The sequence below is a fragment of the Pleurodeles waltl genome, chromosome 11, assembly GCF_031143425.1.
Source record: "Pleurodeles waltl isolate 20211129_DDA chromosome 11, aPleWal1.hap1.20221129, whole genome shotgun sequence".
In the NCBI taxonomy this organism is placed as follows: domain Eukaryota; kingdom Metazoa; phylum Chordata; class Amphibia; order Caudata; family Salamandridae; genus Pleurodeles; species Pleurodeles waltl.
The window spans coordinates 901393257-901414801 of NC_090450.1; the positions used below are offsets into that span (position 1 = coordinate 901393257).

General features: G+C 46.2%; 1 protein-coding gene across 2 annotated transcripts in view; it reads left to right on the forward strand.

Annotated features, from left to right (window-relative positions):
* NAA25 (N-alpha-acetyltransferase 25, NatB auxiliary subunit) overlaps positions 1 to 21545 on the forward strand; it is a 561072-nt gene that overhangs the window by 37726 nt on the left and 501801 nt on the right. For both annotated transcript variants that reach the window (XM_069214819.1, XM_069214820.1), the window contains exons 4-5: positions 3463 to 3581; positions 11814 to 11888. In XM_069214819.1, coding sequence (XP_069070920.1) covers positions 3463 to 3581; positions 11814 to 11888 — 194 coding nt within the window. The remainder of the gene's footprint in view (positions 1 to 3462; positions 3582 to 11813; positions 11889 to 21545) is intronic.

Below are 21545 nucleotides of genomic sequence, written 5' to 3' on the forward strand. Positions count from 1 at the left end.
ATCGTAATAGTGTAATGTTTGTCTTTGCCTTGTTATTGCCAGCACTTAATGGTGCTGCTGTCCCACACCAGCTTCACTCATGCTTTTTATGTAATCCGTCTAATGACCTGTGCACTGACGAATCTGTTGGTTATTGTAAAACATTTTTAAAAATATATTTTTGTTTTTTTGCGTTTCAACCGATACATTAACATTAAGATCACAACATCCCCCCCATCACTCACTCAGCCCTCTTACAGTAGTGTTCTTGGGGTCTGTCTTCGGTCCTATCCCACTTCTCTGGTCAGTCTCCTCCAGGTATCCACCACTATTCCCGTTGCCGGGGTCGCTTTGGGCGACAGCCTGTCCCCTTATAATACATGTAGATAACTATTAGTTCCCATTCCTATCCTGTCTTGCCTGTAAAACATTTTTTGTGTGTGTTACTTTGGGAAGTTGCTTTCTCACTTCACCTGTAAGGGTTCAAAAGGATGAGACTAGTATAGTGACTGTATTGAGCAGAAAAATCCAAAGTAATCCTTTTCTTTAAGTCTATCTAACTCCAAGGTGTCTCATGGCATGCTCAAGATGCCGTCGCAAACATGTTATGTGGCACACATGCTCTCAAAATCTGCTATACCTTACAAAATATTTTGTATGTGACTGCTTATTACAAAAGGAATGTACTTTAAAAAAAAAAAAATCTTGAATTACAAAACATTTTGAAAGTAGCTATTTACATGGGGTAGAATTTTCTAAGCATTCTTTTTCACAAATATGTTTTTAAAGAAAATGTTATAGCGCTTTTTTTAACAGGCAATATAAGTGATCTCTTTTAATAATACAATCGCTCTACATTACCGAACTGTATAGATCTCAGGGCAGTTGAAAGCTGATATATGTATTCTCCGTAGGAAGCCGAAGCCAAGCGCAGTGTTAAATTTGGAAAGTGTATTCCTTCCCATGGTATTAAACATAATCTATATAGGACACCTCTTTCGTGCAGCTTCCCATGTCAAAGGATGGGACTCTGAAATTCCTATCCCGAAACAGTATACACAATCTTTAGGTGGCTCCAGTAGTCCTACTTGGACCAAGCAAAACGTCCCCATCCCTTGTTGGCTGTTTGCCTTATTTGTAGACATTTTTTGTGAACCGTTGGGTCTGCTCATAGAAGGGGACAATCTTGAAGGGAGATGCTTGCATAGTTTAACAGCAGAAAGTAGATAAGGCCCCAAAATATGTTACCAATAAAGGACTGGATATGCCACTGGCTTGCACTGGCATCCATAGAACTTGGAGGATAGAGTAGATAATAACTTATTTCTATGCCCACTATTGCTGTGACAGAAGTCTATATTAGGCCTGTTGAGGCCCCTCTTGGAAGTGTTCATGGGAAATGAATATTGTCCCTGGTTCCAAATATGCCCTGAGCATTAGTGATTGGATAAGAAGTGCCACCATTTTTTCAGTTCTTAATGGCATCTCCTCCACAGGGAGTGCCATAAAAGTAGAGATAGGGCTTTTGCTTGGGATTGACAGTGGTCTGTGGAATGCCATGCTCCATTATATGCAGCCAGAAGGAGATGTAATTGATATTCTGCACTCTTGGTAGTGCTGTCCATTTTACCTTTAAGCTATAAAACTCTGATTTTGTGAAGTATTGTGTTCTGGAGGCAGAAGTAGTTTGGAAGGTTTTTGTTATTGGAGAGCCTTGTGCAATTGAAAATTGGTATGTTGATATGTTGAGAGATAAAATGCATTGCCAAGTAGTGTACATCGTTTTTTAAGTTGCTCTTTATTGAAATGGTTACATGGTAGTCACAGTAAACCAATGTGCATCATTGCTGATGGTATATGAACAGGGCATATGCGACTCAAAAGCAGATGTCAACATTAAAAAAGCATAACTTTACCAAATTCTAGGCAACTGTTCATGGGGATGACGGCATGTGATGCACGTGACCTCAAAGGAATGTAGATAGTTATGGCCACCGGAAGAGGGGACTTTACCCCCCCTTGTGTGCCGGACAATCAGTGCGGCCCTCTCCCCTGCTTATGGTGGCCGGAGGTCAGAGCTCAGTTCCAGAGTTAGAAATATGGTGTCCCACCCTGTGATCATTGTGGCCTTGCCTTCCCTCAGTTATAGGCAGCTGGTTACTTCATCTTTAGTCAGTGCCTGTTCCCAGAGTAAAAGTTTCCAGGACTAGATCGATGGGACGTCTGCTGCCTTCCAAGTCATTGCAGTCTCTCAGTGTGCTAGGTAAACAAACTTATACCCTTTCCTGTTCGTCTAGGAGGGCAGCATTAGACATGTCTAAGGGGTGCTTATGTCCTTTCTGTCTGGTGTGTGTGTGAGGAATATGCATATCGATTCACAATAAGGCCTCAGCATGAGGCACTGCAAGGTCAAATGGAAGAAATCTGCGTACTCTGGGCCACACTTGGGTCATTTGTCGAGACAGACGGGAACAGTCTGTGCAATAGGGATGGAGTGTGGTATGTACGATGTACATAGCTAAATTGGAGTAGCTTCAGTTTGGCAGTCCTTAAATGCTTTGTAGACACCACTCAGAATGTTGAACCCAATCCTGATCAGTCAGTTTGATTGGCAAGTCCTGGCTTCAGCAGAGCCAGGTAGTGGTGGAGCATTGTATGCACCAGCACCCTGGTCCTGTTACTTATCCTATATGTGTTCGATGTAGTACACATAATTGATACATTTGGATGATGCCACTGATAGCTCATTATTTCAGACGTACCTGTATTCCTTGCACAGTGTTACGGAACAACAAGGATGATGTGCCGTGCTGAATGTCAGTAAAGATGTTTACAAAGCTGCAGTGCTTCAAGTAATATCTGGATTTTCCGGGGAACTTATCTGTATGTGGCAGTGTAAGGGTCATTTCTAAGAACACATGAAACTGCCAAGTTTGTTTCATACCAGACCGTTTATTGCATATCCATATACTCCTTACTTTACTCCCAGCTTTGTATTAAATTATGTAAAATTGGCACCAGTAGGTGTGTTGTTTTTTTATTTTTATTTTTTATTTCTGTTGCGCTGTACACTTAGTGGATAGTAATCCTTAAGTTGTGTGCAGGCACCTTCATCACTATGACCAATGCAAAGTTCTCAAGCGCACTTGTGAGCAAGTAGTAACCCTCTCAATACTGTCAGTCCTTAACCTCGGAGTGTTCCATTATCTGAAAGTGGCCAAGCTGTGACATAGTGACACAACACCCTTTATAGTAGCTAATTGAAACTCTGTGGGATTTAAGCAATTTAAAGAAACTGTTATTTCTCTGGAGCGTACAAGTGCATTTTTGAAGAATCTTTTACTGTCCAGTGTTTAATTGTAGCAGCTTAAGCATTTGATAGCCCTCGTTTAAATACTTCATAGCCTATTTCTAGATCAACAACCGTAAATTTTTAGTAATCGTTTATTTTTTATTTTTTTATTTTTTTAATATTTCGTTTAGCGGAATTGGTCACGAAGCTGTACGAGGCAGCTGTGAAGAAAGTGCCAAGCAGCGAAGATTATCATTCACACCTTTTCATGGCCTATGCTAGGGTGGGAGAATACAAGAAAATGCAACAGGTATGATGTATGTTTTTGTATTTCTAACTCTGTGGAGGCATTGTGGATCTTACGTTCAAAATATTGAGGTATAGCACATCAGGCTGAGTTTAAAAGATTTGCCTAGATCTGTCATTATGCTTCTCTGTGTTTTTCAGTCTGTTTGTTACTTTAAAATTACATAGCGCCACCAATTTAGTTTTTTTGTTGTTGTTTTTTTTTTTTTAATTTATTTTATTATTATTATTATATAAATCTTAAATTGGGTGAAAATTTAAAGGAAACTGCTCTCTCCAGTGAGGCTTAGCTGTGATTGTAGCTCATATATCGGACAATATACACCGCTTATTTATTGTACGGTATACACCATTACAAACATTACTTGCACTTGAGATACATGAAATAATTAAATAAGTGTCTACTAACTTCATGTGCAACATTTAAGCCATTTTCATATCCTCAGTGTTCAGATTTATTGAGTACCATAATCGTCTACTCTAGTGAAATATAAATCCAGAGACTGATATCCAAATAATATAGCATATGCATTCCACCTCAAATATGAAAAACTGGGCTTCTAGCTTTAGACCTGTCCAGGCACACCTGTAACCATTAAATTGTGATGCACTTTTCCGAAGAAGGTTTACTATGGTAACTATATATAACTTTATATATATATATATCTCTCCACCAAATGCTCGATACTGAGCTCAAACGCCACAAGAGGGGTGGTGCGGGAAACCTGAACATCTGCTTTTCATGTCTCAGAAGATCCACATTGCCTCCACCACTCTTAGCTACATGTGGAGTTAAACCCTATGTAGTGATACATGTGCAAGATAACAATACATAGCGATTTTGGTTGCCATTGCTATGCTTGCCGTGTTCCGTGCTGTGTGGCGTGCCCTGTGATACACCTTTTCCCACTCTTTGGTCATGAGGGGCCTTCTGAGTTTCGAATCCCAGTGTTTTTGCCCTGGCGTCTTCGGTGAGGTAGGAGTGTTTAACAGGATGCCATACTAGTCAGTGGTAAGACCTTTGTCTGTAGTTTTCATCAGGAGCCATTTTTCACAGCCTGTGAGTGGTCACTGTGCCCCTCCCGCATTGTCAGTTGCATCACCCAGTGGTGGATCTGCAGGTATCGCTTTCTCTCCGCCTCCGGTAGGGCATGGTCAGCTCGTACCTGCTCAAAGGAGAGTGAACCTTCCTCATCAAAGAAGTGCCTGATGGAGCGACACCCTGCATTCATCCTGGTCTAGGCCACATTGCCAACTATCGGAGTTAACAGGGAGGGAAATATGAAAAAGGGCTTTCTGCTTTGCAACCTGGTCCCACACTTTGAGTACCGTGCTAGTGCCTGGTGAGGAGTATAGGCCCGTGGTCTCTGTGGGGGAGTCAGAAATGGAACCCTCCAAAGGGAGGTACCAGCAATTGCTCAGTCCATAAACAGCCACCATTTTTCAGACTCTTCCCTTGACCACTCTACTACGTAGCGGAATTGAGCGGCTTGAAAATAATGGAGATTTGGGATCCCCAGTCCCTCCTATGCTGGGGGCTGAAACCTCCCTGCCCTCACAAAGCAATGGAATCTGCTCTGTAGGGACTGAAGCGTGCCTGTAGGAGTCTTCATCAACAAGGCCTAACCAGGACAGTGTATGGTCGGGGCAAGTTGTATTCCCAGATACAGGACAGAGATGGGCTGCTATTGTATTTGATAGCAGCGCTCAAGGAGCGTTATCCCCTTTTACGGGACTGAGAGGTTGAGGGCCTGAGACTTCTGAATGTTGATCCAGAAGCCCGAAACATTCCTGAAGATCTGTCTCCTGCACAAATGCAGGAAGAGATTCCTGTGGTTTGTCCAGGGTGAAAATAACATAGTCTGAATATAGGGCCAGAGTATGCATTTCTCCACCGAAAGTGATGCGGTGATGTCAGGATTGTCCCTAACTCGTTAAACAAAGGGCTCCATGTAGAGGGCAAATAACAGGGGTGAAAGGGGGTACCCCTGTCTTGTTCGACAAATAGGGAATGCGGATGAAATCTGGCGGTTGACCCACACTGTTGCTCTGGGCTGAATATAGTTACTGAGGATCCCAGATTGGAAACTGGGGCCAAAGCCAAGGTGAGCCAGACTCTCTTCCAAATATGGCCAGTGCACCCAGTCAAATGTTTTCTCTGCATCTGTGGCCTGGAGCATAATTTCCTGTTTGTAGTGCTTGGCTTTATCTAGAAGGTGTAAGATGCACTTCGTATTATCACTGCATTGCCTGTGTGGGACTCAGTCCTCTTGGTCTGGGCGAATCAGCCCTGGCATTTGTGGACTCAGCCGGGAGGCCAGTATATTGGTAAGGAGTTTGATATTGACTTTAACATTTAACAATGATATTGGCCTGTAGGACCCACATAGTTGGGGATCCTTCCCTGGCTTGGGAAGAACGACTATCCGCGCCACCATCATAGAAGGCAGGACCAAGCCGGGTCCAGTTATCGGGTTGAAGAGGCGAATCCGTATGGGCACCAGGAGCGGGCAGAATGTTTTATAAAATAGAGACTGGAACGCATCGGGCCTGGTGATTTGAGGTTTCAGTTGCATAATGGCATACATACCCTGTTCTATTCTGATCAGACAGTCTAAGGCAGAGGTCTTCAATCTGGGGGTCGCGACCCCCAGGGGGGCCGTGGAGTCCTGGAAAGGGGGTCGCGCATGCCCCCAGCCGATCCTCAAAATGCCTCCGCTGAACTTTGAGTCTCCTGTGCTGTGAAAGCCGCACAGACAGCAAAGGAGGCCTTACCAGGGCGTCTGCTTCCTGAATAAATTGCAAATGTGCTCTACGAGCTCATCTGCAAATGTAAAGGGTGCTTGGCAGCAGCTTTAAATGATCGAATCTCTAAAAGCTTTGCAATGACAAGTATTTATTCTTTTTGAGGGTAGTGCAAAGAGTTAACAACTGCGCTGTGAAGTGCGTGCTTTTAATTGTCATTGTATTTCCACAGTGCTTACTTGAAGGGACAGCTATTAAAAAAAAAAAAAAAAAGGTATTGCATATGCTCTGATATTACTTAAATCTACATTTTGGAACCACAGTTTTAGCTTAAACCTTTTTGTAGTGGCCTATCTTATACTGTGTGTAATGCAAGTATAAAATAATGCCCTACATATTCACAGTGGTTTCTGACACAGGCTGTGAACTCGTGACACTAAAAATACACAAGTCACTATTCTCAACTGCACTAATCAAGATTTAGTTCTGTCGCTCTCTGGTTACACGCAGACCTCTGCAGTGCATGAACTAATAGAGGTTTCATAATGCACTACAGTTCATTTACCAATGAGTAACAACTTTCTTTTATTTATTTTTCATTTAACCTGGCTGTTATTTTATATGTAGCTACCTGACAGTGAAAGACCTAAAAAAAAACGTAGAGAATATTTTGGGTTTGTTTATGAGAGGCTTGCGTGCTGGAGCATCACTTTTTTTTGACGCTCCAGCGGCACAAGAATCTCAATCATACCTATGAGGTGACGCAAAGCCTCCCTGAGTGGCTTTGAATGGCATTGTAGATATGGAGAAAGGCAAAGCAGCGCAAGCTGCTGCATTGCCTTACTTTGCGTCGAGGAGGCGTTCCATGGGAGTAGTGGTGGGTGTTCCCATGCAACACGCATGGATTTTGCCGCTGCCCAGATTTACAAAATCACATAAACTGGAGCAGTGCCAAAACCTTATGCCTCCCCAGAGCAGGCATAATGAGGAGAAATGTTTTCATTTCTCCTTGTTTTTTCCTCTTTCCATGTGTGTTGCGTTCTGCCGCACATATAGAAAGAGGTACAATGTCTCTCTGGATTGTTTTTGTGCAGAAAGGTGTCCCTTCCTGCACAAATACTATCCTGCCTATATTGGCGCTAGGCAACATTGTGCGCCAGCACATGGGGAAAGGACAGGAATGCACTGTTTCATAAATACGGTGCATTCCTGCCCTTTTGTATTGGCGTGGGGCAGTGTAGCAAGAAGACTTGTGGCACTGTCCTATGCCAAATCCTCATAAATGAGTACCTTTGTTTTTAGCCACACCCCTGACCATGCCCCCACACTCACTGATCTTTGGTTTGCTAAACATTGTTTAATATTATTTCCTCACAGTAAAAATGATTTGCTGTGGGAAAGGGGGACGTTTATTGTTGTTGTTGATGATGAGGAGTACCAGGTTCTAGACATTGTTATCAGAAGGGGGTCCTTACACCTAAACATTTTTAAGAGGGGGTCCCGGCATCAAAAAGTTTGAAGACCTCTGGTCTAAGGCCTCTGCCTGTTCTGCCGTCAATCGCTGGTATACCTTTGATCCTCCCCTGTATGAGAGCTTTGTGAGTCGAGATTTTCATAGAATTGGCAAAATACTGACGCAGTGTGAGCATCACCTACAATTGCAGTGCTATCCTGCGCTTGGAGGAATTCCACCCCGCTGCCTGTCTGAGCCCGGGGCCAGTTAATCAGCAAGCGGCTACACCTGTTATGTTGCAGTAGAGCGTATCAGCCTTGTCTTGATCCAGTCCCACAAGCTGTGTTCTAGATGCTTCTCTCTATCGCCAAATGTGAGGCACACCAGTACTTTTATGTATCCATTCCCGCTCCAAAACCTACTGGTGGAAAAGCTCCCTCTTATCCAGCCGGAGCTTGTCAGCCTCAGATAATGCTATTAGTCACCCACTGTAGGAAGCTGGCTCTGTATGTACTATTTCAAAGTAAGAAATAGCATGCACAGAGTCCAAGGGTTCCCCTTAGAGGTAAGATGGTGGCAAAAAGAGATAATTCTATTGCTTCTTTTTTGTGGTAGTGTGGTCGAGCAGTAGGCTTATCAGAGGGTCGTGTTAAGCATTTGTTGAATACACACAGGCAATAAATGAGGAACACACACAGTTGCTTCTTTGTTGCAAAGTTGCAGTCTTTGTGGAACAGGGCCGCTGTCCTCGGGAGTTCTTGGTCCTTTTCGATGCAGGGTAGTCCTCTGAGGCTTCAGAGGTCGCTGGACCCTGGGGGACGCATCCCTGTTGCAGTTTTTCTTGAAGTGGGGAGACAGGCCGGTAGGGCTGGGGCCAAAGCAATTGGTGTCTCCGTCTTCTCTGCAGGGCTTCAGGTCAGCAGTCCTTCTTCGTCTTCAGGTTGCAGGAATCTATCTTGCTTGGTTCTGGGGCCCCTAAATACTCAATTTAGGGGTGTGTTTAGGTCTGGAGGGTAAGTAGCCAATGGCCACTAGCCCTGAGGGTGGCTACACCCTCTTTGTGCCTCCTCCCTGAGGGGAGGGGGGGGCACATCCCTAATCCTATTGGGGGAATCCTCCATCTGCAAGATGGAGGATTTCTAAAAGTCAGCCACCTCAGCTCAGGACACCTTAGGGGTTGTCCTGACTGGCCAGTGACTCCTCCTTGTTTTTCTCATTATCTCCTTCGGCCTTGCCGCCAAAAGTGGGGCCGTGGCCAGAGGGGACGGGCATCTCCACTAGCTGGGATGCGCTGTAACAAAGGGGGTGAGCCTATAAGGCTCACGACCCAAGTGTTACAGTTCCTGCAGGGGGAGGTGAGAAGCACCTCCACCCAGTACAGGCTTTGTTCCTGGCCACAGGGTGACAAAGGCACTCTCCCCATGTGGCCAGCAACATGTCTGGTGTGTGGCAGGCTGGTAAAACTAGTCAGCCCACACTGGAAGTCGGGTATGTTTTCAGGGGGCATCTCTAAGATGCCCTCTGGGTGTATTTCACTATAAAATGTACACTGGCACCAGTGTGCATTTATTGTGCTGAGAAGTTTGATACCAAACTTCCCAGTTTTCAGTGTAGCCATTATGGTGCTGTGGAGTTCGTGTCTGACAGACTCCCAGACCATATACTCTTTTGGCTACCCTGTACTTACAATGTCTAAGGTGTTGCTTAGACACTGTAGGGGCATAGTGCTCATGCACCTATGCCCTCACCTATGGTATAGTGCACCCTGCCTTAGGGCTGTAAGGCCTGCTAGAGTGGTGACTTATCTATGCCATGGGCAGTGTGAAGTTGGCATGGCACCCTGAGGGGATTGCCATGTCGACTTAGTCATTTTCTCCCCACCAGCACACACATGCTGGCAAGCAGTGTGTCTGTGCTGAGTGAGGGGTCTCCAGGGTGGCATAAGACATGCTGCAGCCCTTAGAGACCTTCCCTGGCACCAGGGCCCTTGGTACCAGGGGTACCAGTTACAAGGGACTTACCTGGATGCCAGGGTGTGCCAATTGTGGAGACAAAGGTACAGGTTAGGGAATGAACACTGGTGCTGGGGCCTGGTTAGCAGGCCTCAGCACACTTGCAAATCATAACTTGGCATCAGCTAAGGCAAAAAGTCAAGGGGTAGCCATGCCAAGGAAGCATTTCCTTACACCCACCACCTGCCCCTATTACAGCTTTTAAAGCCTCCCAGAAGAGCGAGACAGAGACATCAGTATTGTTCACTTCAGGGTAACATGTGATGGCCTGTGTAGTTTGCTGCACCATTATCTGCTGCAGCAGGAGAGTTTTTCTCATTCTCCATAAGCAAAAAGCCCTTTGCAGGGGTGAGAGCCCTAGAACCAGAGAAACCGTGGCATGATTGGATAAGCAGCAGGGTTCTATGTCAACATCTGTAGGAGATCATGAATTCCTATGGTCCCCAAAAGTGGTCCAGTCGGGCACACGTCTTATTGGCATGGGAATAGGAGGTAAAGTCTCATGTCTGAGGGTGGCGCTCATATGCGAGGTCCCGGAGACCCATCTCCCACACCCACCGGGCCCCCACAGTAGAGATGGCCGCAGCCGCCACATACCTGTGTGCTGATCTTTTCAAATCATTATAAAATACGAGGTTCAGATCCCTGCCCATGAATACCAGCTGTCTTCCCACTTGTCCACCAAGACTGTTTACAATTCCTGAGCTCCCGCGGGGCAGGGTGCCAAGGGTAGTCTGAGGGAGTCTAGATTTGCAATCCCTTGCAAGCCACTGTCAAGGATCAGTGTTGCTGGAGTTCCCCCTCCCAACAGAAGATAACGCCTAAGGGATAACCCCAAGAGTATGTTATTCCTTTATCATGGAGTTAGGTTGTAACAGGGCGGAACTCTCTTTGGTTTTGCAATATGATGGCTGATAAGTCTTGGTACAGGACCACGATCTGTCCTCTGAATGTCACCGGGTGCAAGTCTCTGACTCTACGTAGAAGCTATTCTTTGAGTTGAAAATCATTGGTGCTGGCCAGAATGTCGGCCAGCCAAGAGTTCACAGATCGTGAAAGACCAACCCTATGGATCCTGTCGAGCTGGAAATCCTTTCCTGGTGCTGATTCTAGGATTTGGGGAAACAGGGCTTTGACATAGGTCATGATGTTTGTCCCTTCTGTGTTAGTTGAGGCCATCCTTATACTGTTCCTTCATGACTGTTCACTAGGTCTCCAGCATGGGCTTGTAGGTCAGTCTGCTGTTTGCGTAGCCATAGGACTTCCTGTTGGAATTTTTCTATTTCCTCGTCTCAAGGAGTCTTGTGATCTTCCAGGGTGGATACCCTGTCGCTTTGCACCGGACTTCCTTCAGGTCCTGTTAAAGGTCCCGCTTCACCATCTGCAAATCGTGCATATTGTGAATCCATGTAAATATATAATTACCAACAGTCATGACCCATGTGTTGTATTTTATTCAAAAAAGTGGAAAAGTGGACAGCTTCTATTTTGTGTTGAAATCAGTTGTGTGCTGATCAGATTCATTAGAAGCTGGGTAAGATCACATATGAAATGCCTTGAAAGTGTGCGATAGATGCAGTGGGTATGATGAGCTTTAAGAAGTGGAAGGGAATAGGAGAACTGTATGAAAGGGTGATGTTGAATGATTATTAGGGTTTAGTTTCAGAGTGATTCTTCCAGCAGCAATCCTGTGGTGCTTAAGGAGAATTGTGCTTGATGTAGAGTTAAAAAAAAAAAAAAAAAAAAAAGGAAGCACCTAGTGCTGAAGTGCTGTCAAAATCGAGGAGCGGCTCACAAGTATCTTAATTATATCTGTGAGAGAAGTTGAGAATTTGTCATGTTTTGATGTTTGTATACTATTGTTAATTGTTTTGGCCAACAGCATTGCCTACATTGAGGTAACTATTGATATATTTGTTTGCTCTTAAAAAGACAGTTTTGTTCCAAGTCAATAAAATGAGTCACAAACATTACTCAAAGCAGATTTTTTTAAGTGCGCTCCTCACTAATGTATCTTGTTTTACAGGCCGGAATGGCGCTTTATAAAATAGTTCCGAAGAATCCATACTACTTTTGGTCAGTTATGAGCCTAATAATGCAAGTAAGTGCAGACCTTCCACGAGAGTGCAACTTTTCTTTCTTTCTTTCTTTCTTTCTTTCTTTCTTTCTTTCTTTCTTTCTTTCTTTCTTTCTTTCTTTCTTTCTTTCTTTCTTTCTTTCTTTCTTTCTTTCTTTCTTTCTTTCTTTCTTTCTTTCTTTCTTTCTTTCTTTCTTTCTTTCTTTCTCTATGCGGTATAGTTAAAACCTATTCTTCTGCTGCTGGATATTTGAGATAAAACGTGGGTAACCACTGGCCTTTTTCAATTTGGTTTTAGTTACAGTATTGCAGAATAACATTCTTGGTGATTTCGAAGCATCATTTATATGTCATGCTTTTGAAATGAAAATTTGAAGTTAAGGTCTGGTTCAAACATAGTCTGCCTTCTGCTTACTGCAGATATGTTGTGCTAAAAGGTGATGCTCACCCTGAGATTGGGTGGGATCAGTTCTCCATTTGTTGAATAGGAATATGGAGCACCTGACCTCGGTGGCACCGCTGTGCATGCAAAAATGGTAAACCTTTGTAATTGGAGAGGCCTAGGCCATTAATTTTCCTGTTCTCCCCAACTAACTGCTGCTTAAACAGAGTGCATATTTTGTAACTCTAGTAATAATCTATTCTCATCGAGACTTCTGTTGACAGATTCCTTACCTTTTGAGTATTCCCCAAGTGTGACTGAAACTGGATCTGAAAAGTTTTCAGCAGTTCCTCTGCATGCCGGAAGGTGGCACTGTGCAGCTCTGCACTGACATTGTCCCACTCTGAAAGTGATATCATTGTGCAGGGCATGTCATTCTCCCCCCCCCCCCCCCAATATAAAAATAAAATTAAAAAAATAGTCAGATTTTAAAACCTATCGGGCGATCGGGCTCCGTCACAAGCAGATGTTGGTGTCAGATTCCCACCAGGTATGCCTGTTACATCTTGTGTCAGATCACAACTCCAACACTGGCAGAGTCTGCATCTCAATGCATCTCAATGCCATTAGGGAGTGTGAGGCAAAACTTTGTATCCAAGAACAAAAATATGTTGGTGACTTTCATTTGGGGGGGGGGGGGGTGTGGTTGTGTAAGGAAATGCCTTCCTTGCCATGGTCACCCCCCCCCCCCACCCCCCCCCACACCCCCCCCCACACACACTTTTTGCCTAAGTGTTGATGCTAGCTTTGATTGGAAGTGTGCTGGGACCCTGCTAACCAGGCCCCAGCACCAGTGTTCTTTCCCTAAAACTGTACGTTTGTTCCCCCAGTTGGATTAACCCTGGCACACAGTTAAGTCTCTTGTAAAAGGTACCCCTGGTACCAAGGGCCCTGTGGCCTGGGAAGGTCCATAAGGGCTGCAGCATGTATTATGCCACCCTCAGGGACCCCTCAGTCAGTGCATGCTTACTGCTTTGCAGCTTGTGTGTGCTGGTGGGGAGAAAAGACAGTCGACATGGCAGTCCTCTCAGTGTGCCATGCCCACAAACCACTGCCCGTGGCATAGATAAGTCACCCCTCTAGCAGGCCTTACAGCCCTCAGGGATCGTGCAGTATACCACAGGTGAGGGCATAGCTGCATGAGCACTATGCCCCAACAGTGTCTAAGCCAGTTCTTAGACATTGTAAGTGCAGGGTAGCCATACTGAGTATATGGTCTGGGAGTTTGTCATTACGAATTCCACAGCACCATAATGGCCACACTGAATACTGGAAAGTTTGGTACCACGATGCCAGTGTGGGATTTATTGAAAAATGCACCCATATTGCATCTTAGAGATGCCCCCTGTATGTTAGCCTAACTGCTAGTGCTAGGCTAACCGGTCTCTGCCAGCCTGCCACGTCCAGACGAGTGTCTGACCACATGAGGTGAGTGCCTTTGTGCACTCTATGGTCAAACAAAGCCTGTCCTGGGTGAGGTGCTTCACACCTCCCCCTGCAGGAACTGTAACACCTGGCAGTGAGCCTCAAAGGCTCAAGCCTGGTGCTACAATGCCCCAGGGCACTCCAGCCTGCCCCCCCCCACCCCCAGACGAGCCCCCACTTTTGGTGGCAACTCCTGAGGGATAATGAGAAAAACAAGGAGTCACCCCCTCAGCCAGGTACACCCCTAGGGAGCTGAAGTGACCCCCTCCTTGAGTAATCCTCCATCTTGCTTTGGAGGATTAGGACAAATAGGGATAGAGATGTGCCCCCCTCCCCAGAGGGAGTGGGCACAAGGAGGGTGTAGCCACCCTCAGGGATAGTAGCCATTGGCTACTGCCCTCTGACCCTAACACACCCCTAAATTTATTATTTAGAGGCAACCCTGAACCCAGCTCTTCAGATTCCTGACTAACTCACGAGAAGAAGGACTTCTGAGTTGAAAACCCAGCAGAGAAGGGGAGACGATAACAGCTGACTTGGTCCCAGCCCTACCGGGCTGTCTCCTGCTTCAAAGACCCTGCAACCGAATAGTGACGCATTCTACAGGACCAGCGACCTCTGAAAATACTCCAAGGGACTGCCTGCAACACTGAAGACCAAAAACTCCCATGGGCAGCGGCTCTACCCAACCAGAAGAAAAGAAATCCATCTTTAAAGGGACTCCCACCTCTATCCAGAAGAGTCCCCAATACTCTGCACCCGACACCCCTGGCCCGTGTCCAGAGAAACCAACTATCCAGAGAGGACCCCAGACGACTCAGACGATGTGTCCACCCTGTGCTGACCTCCCTGCACCCCCACGCTGCCGCCTGCAAAGCGAATCCCGGGGACCCCCTAACTGCGACTGCCTAGGACGAAGATATCCTACACCTGGAGAAGCACTGACAAACCGACCACCAGTGCAGCAAAGACCAGCCAGCGGCCCTCACCCTTGCCCAGTCGGTGGCTTGTCCGAGAGGACCCCCCTGTGCGCTGCCTGCAGTGCCTAAGTGACCCCTGGTTCCCTTCATAGAGTTCTATTGAGAACCCGATGCCCTGTTTGCACACTGCACCCGGCGGCCCCTGTGCCGCTGGGTGAGGTTTTTTGCCTACTTGGGGCCCCTCCAGTACTCCTCCAAACTCCCCTGTTCTGCTCTGACACCCCGGGTACTTACCTGCAAGCAGACTGGAACCGGATTACCCTGTCTATTTAGGCGCCCACGTTATTTTGGCTCCTGTTTGACCTCTGCACCTGGCCGGCCCTGTGTTGCTGGGTGCTTTGGGTGCCCTGAACCCCCAACACTGGGCTACCTATGCCCTGGAGACTGATCCCGTAAGTGTGGTACTTACCTCAGAAACTGTACTGTACTTACCTCCCCCAGGAACTGTTGAAAATTGTAGTGTCCACTTTTAAAAAAGATTTTTGTAATTTTAATGAAAATTGTGTACCATATTGATTTGATTCAAAGTCCTAACTATTACTATGCAAAGTACCTTTCATTTAATGTACTTACCTGCTAAATGAATCTTGTGGTTCTAAAAATAAACAAAATAATATTTTTCCATATAAAAACCCATTGGTCTGCAGTTAAGTCATTGAATGTGTGTTTTCACTTATTGCTTGTGTGTGTATAACACATACTTAACACTACCCTCTGATCAGCCTAACTGCTCGACCACTCTACCACAAATAGAGCATTAGTATTATCTATTATTGCCTCTGCCAAGCCTCTTGGTGAACCCCTGGACTCATTGCACACTATATCTCATTTTGATATAGTATATACAGAGCCAACTTCCTACAGCGGCGGTTCCAAATCCCACTCAAATTTGAAGGCCCAGTCCCAATCCCATTCTAGGGTCACATAGCTGCTCTCAAGGCCTGTCTTCACACTCTGTGTTCGGATGCATGCAACAGGATTCAGTCGGCATTGGGTGCAATGTCTGTTGGATTCGGCCCAGTATTGACTCTAGGGGGGTCATTCCGACCCTGGTGGTCCATGACCGCCAGGGCCGGGGACCGTGGAAGCACCGCCAACAGGCTGGCGGTGCTTCCTGGGCCATTCTGACCGCGGCGGTAAAGCCGCGGTCAGAAAAGGGGAACCAGCGGTTTCCCGCCGGTTTTCCCCTGGCCCAGGGAATCCTCCATGGCGGTGCTGCTTGCAGCGCCGCCATGGGGATTCCGACCCCCTTCCTGCCAGCCTGTTCCTGGCGGTTTTTACCGCCAGGAACAGGATGGCGGGAACGGGTGTCGTGGGGCCCCTGCACTGCCCATGCCACTGGCATGGGCAGTGCAGGGGCCCCCTAACAGGGCCCCATAATGATTTTCAGTGTCTGCTTTGCAGACACTGAAAATCGCGATGGGTGCCACTGCACCCGTCGCACCCCAGCAACTCCGCCGGCTCCATTCTGAGCCGGCTTCATCGTTGCTGGGTCTTTCCCGCTGGGCCGGCGGGCGGCCCTTTGGGAAACCCAGAATGGCCGCTGCGGTCTTTTGACCGCGGTGCGGTCATTCGGCGGTTCCCGCCAGGCGGGCGGCTACCACCGCCCGCCGCGGTTGGAATGACTGCCTATGACAGAAAGGATAATCTGGACCATCTTTATGGGGAAGCGGGTGGCTAAGTTGGTCTGGGCATAGGCGCTTCGAACATTATGGTGGCAGCACATCTTCAGAAGTCAATGATGCCAGTCTTCCCCTACCTTGATGAATGTCTGTTGAAGTTGGGCTTGTCCCATGCAGTTGTCAGCCACCTCCAGACTATGGCAAGCCTCCTGTTATCTTTAGGGTTTACTATAAATGTGCTGAAGTCCCACCTGACACCTTGTCACACGCTCACTTTAATCAGAGCCATTCTGGGCACAGTTCAGTTTTGTGCCTTTCCTCCAGGACATTGAAGTCGTAATCCCGATCTTTCAGCGTTAGTCCTGGATTTCAGTGAGGTTGTCTCTGAGGCTGCTGGGATTTAGGACTTCCTGCGTCATGTTGGTCAAGCACGCCGGGTGGCCTATAGGAGCTCTGCAGTGGAATCTGAAGTCCCAGTGGGCCCAGAATCAAGGGAACCTCTCTGCCCTGGTCCAGATTCAGAGGAGACATGAGAGCCCTCTCCCTTCCCCTTCTAGAGCTCTGGCAGTGTTGATCAGTGCTTCGCTTCTCAGCTGGGGTGGCCACCTGGGAGAGGCGGAGATCAGAGGCTGCTAGTCTCCGGCTGTGTCCCTACTCCACATCAACCTTTTGGAGGTGAGGGCACTCAGCTTGTCACTGAAAGCCTTGCAACCATCCGTCAAAGGGAGGCTGGTACAGGTCCTCACGGACAACACTACTGCCATGTGGTACTGCAACAAACAGGGTGAGATGGGGGTCTCGGACCTTGTGCCTGGAGGCCTTGCTCCTCTGAACTGCAAGGGATCTTATTGGTGTTAAACTACCTGACAGGCTACCTGAGCACCATGGCAGACCAACTCAGCTGCCGTCACCTTGCAGATCACAAGTGGTAGTTTCACCTTTAAGTGTCCTCACAAACAGGCAAAACATTGTCTCAGTTTGCCACCATTCAGAACATTCAGTGTTTGCACTTTTGTGCATTGGAGTTTCCAAGACATACCTTGCTCGGAGTCAGGTCTTGAGTATGTCTTTCCGCCGTTACCGCTCATGCCCTCGAGAAAATCTGGTCCAAATCATGCTAGTGGATCCGGCATTGCATGAAAAGTGTGGTATCCAGAGCTGCTGGACTTGTGTATCTCCATTCTGAGTAGACCTATTGTTGAAGCAGCAAGGTCGAGTTCTGCATCCTGACCTGCGTATTCCCCCTCTTCATGCATGGAGATTGAGTGGCAGAAGCTGAATGCCAATGACCTCATGTCGGAAGTTGTTGAAGTTATGCTGGCAGCAGGACGTTCATAGACAAAGACTGTATTTGCCTGTTGTTGGGAAAAGTGTCTGGTTTTGTACGTCATCTACCAGGTTGACCCCCATGTCATGCCAAGTTTTCTGATTTGCTTCTCTTTGTTCTTTCTCTTGCCCACACAGACTTTGCTTTGGGCACTGTCAAAAGGGTATCTTTCGGCCTTGATGGGTTTTCTTCAGTTACCTGATCAGCCTCCTTTATTTAAATCACCAGTTCTGATGTGGTTTTTGAAAGGGCTACAGCATCTGTACTCCTTCACCCTTTCTAATGCCCTAGTGGGATCTGAATTTAATGTTGACATTTCTGACGTGTGCTTCTTTAAAGCCTCTGCGCAATTGTTTCCTGCAGCTCCTCACCCTGAAAACTGTGTTCATTATTTCCGTCACCCTAGCACGAAGAGTGAGGGAACTTCAGGTGGTTTGCATCCATTCTTGGTACACCACTTTCTTCTGAGATAAGTTGGTTTTGCTTACCAGAGTCTCCTTTTTTTCAGAAGTTGTGATGTTGTTCCAAGTCAGAAATAACACCATCATGGAGGCGTTCTAACCACCTACTCACCCTGCTATGGAGGAGGAAAAAGTCCATCGTTTGGACCTCAAGAGTTCTCAGCTTTTACATTGATTGTATCTAAAAACATGGGTAAATGATCATCTCTTTGTGGTGTTTCTCCAGAGCTAAGAAGTGCAAAGCTATATCAAAGGGAATCATGTGCTGGGTCATGCTGTAAATTCAAATCTGGTATGTGCTGGTGAAGAAGCAGCCGTCAGAGTAACTGCAAGCCCATTCCACCAGGGCCACAGCTGCTTACCACTACATAGGCATACAGAGTCCCTGTCCTAAACATCTTCCAGGCAACTATGTGATCGGCCCTCCATATGTTCATGAAGCACTATTTTCTGGACAGAAGATCCTCCAAGAGGGGCATTTTGCCTGCTCAGTGCTGCAGTGCTCCAGTAGATACTGCTTTGATATCTATTGAAAAGGTGAGGAACATATCAGAAGAACATGTTACTTATCTTCGGTAACACACTGTTTGGCGGCATGTGTGGCTTTAGATACACATGCTTTGCATTGTCCTGCCATTAAGTATTGGGTCCGGAGTGTTACAAGTTGTTTTTCTTCAAAGATGTTTTTGGAGTCACGGGATCGAGGGACTTCTCCCTCTTGGTTATACTGCGCATGGGCATCGAGTCCTTTAAATTGTTTTCTTTCGACTGTCTGGTTCGGACGTGTAATTCTTCGCTCCATCTTTGACTCAGTCCAGAGTGAGACTTTCCCCCGTCTTTTCTTTTCAACTGCATTTTACATTAGATTGAGGTTTTCGGACTCTCACATCAACCGTTTTCTTCAATATTGGTTCCAGTTTTTTTATCATATGCCCTTTGGGGTGGAGGCACGTTTAGCCATTAGGCCTTGAAACTCTTGGCACCAGAGAGAATGTAAGCCCGATGGAACTGACGCCATTTTGGTTTTGCCATTGGTGCCTTTCTAAGTACCCCTACACCGATCGTCATCAAGTGTGTAACTTATGCCTCTCGCCAGACCATCAAGAGGCCACCCATGAGGCATGTCAGTCCTTCCGGTCCAAGAAGACACTCTGAGATCGAAGAGCTCATAGGCTAGATATGGTGCGCAGATCTCGAGATGGCACCCCGGATATCGTAGGTGAAGAACATGCGCAGGAGGAGTCCCACCAGCAAGTAATCTCCATCCCAGTTTTGGATTCAGACGTCCAATCTGATGTCGAGAGCAAAGAGAGGAGTTCAGTGCAAACTGTGAGTACAATGCCCCCCGCCTTTTTTTTTTTTTCCCATGAAAAAAAAAAACAAACAAAAAAAAAAACATCCCAAGGTCACCCCCGGACCGCTTGTGCATTCAAGCCATGGACAGTCTTGGAATTTTTTTTCAGATGCCTCACCCATCAGCTCAGTACTGAAAACAATGAAGAATGTGGCTGAATCATTGGCTCTGACCTCATCTACTTCGGTCTGACCTTTCACCACCAAGCACTTGGCAACGACCACATTGGTTGTAAGCCGGCAACTTCAGATCTGAGCTCTGCGGCAAAAAACAAAAATCTGACCTAAAATTTTGGTGCAAAAAACAAAAGAAAATGTTCCTTCAAAGCATTTGGAGTCAAGCCACTCCTCCACCATGCCGTCACCTATTCAGCCAATATTAGAGACAATGGACGCTAGACAGCGCTAAATATTTATTCAGGAAGGTACAGGGTGAATTTTAGCTTCCACTACAGTTAATTTAAAAAGTAAGTTAATCTTCCAAGTAGGCACTGGACACCACACAACCTAAAAAAAACTCCCTAAGGAAAAGACAGCTTCCACAGAGGAGCTTGTTTATCCTGTTCCTCCTCCTACTTCACCTCCACCTACTTCGCCTCCCTCTCACTTTCCCACTTCTCCAACTGAGGGGAGACCGCACTCCACAGGGTTCACAATTATTTGAGGAACACTATCTAGAGGAAATACCACCAGATTAGGATCCCTGGAATTTTTATTATCCAGACTGTTATTAATACAGATCAACATTTGTATCCTGCCAGACCTTACCCTCCAGAGGATACTACCAGCTACCAACAAGTCATTGCTAGGGCAGCTGCAAACCATAATGTACCTTTGCACAAGGATCCTGTTGAACAGTATTTTCTGTTTGATACGCTGACCAGCACACACAGGGACACTCAATATCTCCCCATGCTCTCTGGTATGTGACATGCAAACAGCATTTTTCAAGAGCCTGTTCATTCAAGAACAATAACACCAAGGGTAGATAAAAATTACAAACCAGCTCCATCTGACCGTTTATCAGATCACAAGTGCCGCCAGACTTTATAGTGGCTACCACCGCCAAGAAAAGAGCTAATAGCCAGCCCACTGGAGACTCTCCCCAACCTGGCAAAGAAAGTAAAAAGATTGATATGGCAGGTATAGAGTAGCTGTGCAAGCCCCTAATCATTGGCAGATAGCCAGTTTCCAAGCTCTGCTCTCTAGACAGAGCTCATTGTAATGAAATGGAGGATCTCCTCTAATACCTTCCAGAAGAGCAACGGAAACGTGGCCAACAAATTGTGTTGCAGGGGCAAACTATTGCTGACCGCTCGATTAGATGCGCCCAGAATGCTGCAGACTTCTCAGCACTCACTATATGCCTCGGCACTTAAAGGGTTTGATTCTCAGGTTGTTTATCCTTGACCTCTTTTTCAATTTAATCATGATGTTCTGCTTTTCCAGTAGCAGGATACATGATGCCAGCTACTCCTGATATCTGATCTTTCAATGGTTTCTTTTAGAAAATTAATTTTTCCTCCAGTGACAATTGCCTCCACTGCACTCCAACCTTGGGGCCCTAGACATTTTTGCATATTTTCCTGAGTTGAACTTCTCTGTTTTGATGTAGTCTATTTCCTCTTTATTTTCCTTGAAAATTCTTTCTATCATACTTTGTCACCATTGCGTATGCTGAGAATGAGTGACCTCGGCAACCCCCCTAGTCCCCACTACACAGCAGTCACAACCTTTACTTTGTATCTCAAATCTTTATAAATTGATAAGAGAGCTGTCTTTATAGATCCATCTTGTTGGACATTTTAAATCTAGGATGCTTTATCATTTGCCTCCTGGTGTACTGATTGAGTCAGGCCTAGAGAGCCTCAGACAAACAGGAGTGGCTTTGTAACATGTCTCTCTTAAAGGTCTCTGCTCTAGCGCTGCTGTCCCCTGTCTTTCAGCGATCAAGCCTCTTTCTTTGCTAAAAGATTTCTCCTTTGCAGTGGAGTTGCTGTTTCGCCCCAAAGCATACCTCCTCCTTGCCAGCGTACTTACTCAACATCCTTAGACTTGCTGCAGTGTTTCA